The following is a 2,081-nucleotide window of genomic DNA, read 5'->3' on the forward strand; positions in this document are numbered from 1 at the left end:
TTGTAGCTTAGTAATAGTTAGTAGTTGTAGCTTAGTAATAGTTAGTAGTTGTAGCTTAATTAGTAATAGTTAGTAGTTGTAGCTTAGTAATAGTTAGTAGTTGTAGCTTAATTAGTAATAGTTAGTAATTGTAGCTTAGTAATAGTTAGTAGTTATAGCTTAGTAATAGTTATTAGTTGTAGCTTAGTAATAGTTATTAGTTGTAGCTTAGTAATAGTTATTAGTTGTAGCTTAGTAATAGTTATTAGTTGTAGCTTAGTAATAGTTATTAGTTGTAGCTTAGTAATAGTTATTAGTTGTAGCTTAGTAATAGTTAGTAGTTGTAGCTTAGTAATAGTTAGTAGTTGTAGCTTAATTAGTAATAGTTAGTAGTTGTAGCTTAGTAATAGTTAGTAGTTGTAGCTTAGTATAATAGTCACTAGTTGTAGTAATGTGTGGCAGGTCACGCACAACCATTACGCGGTACATTCTCGTTGACACGTATGGTACTGATGTGCAGTACGAACATGGTTTGAATTCGATAATTGATTCATTGATTGATTTCTTAATTTACCGTCCTTGTATCTACTGAACAGGATGCTCTGTGCCTGCAGTATTACAACATGGGTTGAATTCAACAATTGGCTCATTGATTGATTGCATAACTTACCATCTTTGTATCTACTGAATAGGATGCTCTGTGCCTGCAGTATCAACACTATGTTCTGCGGATCGGGCCCGGCTGCCGATCGCGCCGCCTTGCTGCATAGGAACTCGTATGCCTTGTTCACCTGCAGTGCAAGCAACAGTCAACATCATGCAGTGTAGTATATATGTTTCACAGTAAAGTTTTTGGGCGCTATGCTACTATACGGAACTAGTTTCATTGTGATTAGAAGTGCAGCGTAGTGGTGTTCCACGACTTGTTTATTTAGTGCTAGGTTACAGTAGGAAACCTTTGACAATCACTCGGAGATTCACACTCAGCAAAGTAACGAACAGGTGTTTAAAGTGTGGTTGCACTAGCAAAGCAGATGCATAGAATGCAAACCTGCTCAAACATGTCTCGTCCTTCCTTGTTCTTGTCGGGGTGGTACTTCTGCGCCAGCCGAAAGTAAGCCTTTCTCACTTTCATTTCTTCGTGGCTGAAATTAACGCGGGAGAAAATTATGCATGCTGCACCTGCTGCCAGCAGAAACACACACATTAGCTGGCTGGATACATATTGGCAAGAGCTAATAATACCCATAAATATATAATATAAAGATAGATAAAAATATAATGAGAGGTATTATTAGCTCTTGATATTCGTCAGTTCACCAGCTGAGATGGTACAGCAACAGAACCAGCTACGTTAACATCACTACTGAATGTAGTTCATTCACATTCAACATTCTAACAATCATCTGACTCTCAATCAGCCATTTGTTACCGAGCGTACACGAAAAAAGATTACCACGATATACTAACAGTTAGTGTAAACTTATAAAGCACTTATCACTTGATTTCCTTTACATCCTCGATCATGTCTCACTGATTCACACAGAATGAACCTCCACCACTGTGTGTTCACATGTTTACGCACTGTCTTAGACACAACAGTGGAAACTAACCACAACTCAAAACAGGCAAAATTGTAACAGAATCGACTAAACTACCTGACTATTCTCTGACAAAAATGACTAGCGCATCGAATTTGTGGTATCCGCATATGCGATGGCGTGAACAAAAGCAGACCTACCCTCCCACACCGGTTTTCAGTCCTAGCACCTTGTACGCATCGTCGATAGACATTGTGGGTGGCTTCTTTTCCACCTCCAGCTTCCAAGCATCCAGAATGTCCTTGAGTAGTTTCACCTGAGGACGACAAATTTTTTGCAAATTACGCGTAAATCCCACTTAGATGTCAACTTTTAAAGAGAGAGATTATAAGCGATAAGAGAGAGAGGGGGAAAACGAGTTAGGGGAAGGAATGTGATTATGAGTGACGGAGAGAGAGAGAGAGAGAGAGAGAGAGAGAGAGAGAGAGAGAGAGAGAGAGAGAGAGAGAGAGAGAGAGAGAGAGAGAGAGAGAGAGAGAGAGAGAGAGAGAGAGAGAGAGA

At 39.4% G+C, this 2,081-nt stretch overlaps 1 protein-coding gene across 1 annotated transcript in view; it reads right to left on the reverse strand.

Moving 5' to 3' along the window:
- Positions 1-2,081, reverse strand: part of LOC106821300 (dnaJ homolog subfamily C member 13-like) — a 28,143-nt gene that overhangs the window by 14,087 nt on the left and 11,975 nt on the right. Inside the window, 2 exon segments of the mRNA XM_014826052.1 lie at positions 650-770; positions 1,031-1,124. Of these exon segments, the coding sequence (XP_014681538.1) occupies positions 650-770; positions 1,031-1,124 (215 nt within the window).

Source organism: Priapulus caudatus, unplaced genomic scaffold (assembly GCF_000485595.1).
Source record: "Priapulus caudatus unplaced genomic scaffold, Priapulus_caudatus-5.0.1 Scaffold68, whole genome shotgun sequence".
Lineage (NCBI taxonomy): Eukaryota > Metazoa > Priapulida > Priapulimorpha > Priapulimorphida > Priapulidae > Priapulus > Priapulus caudatus.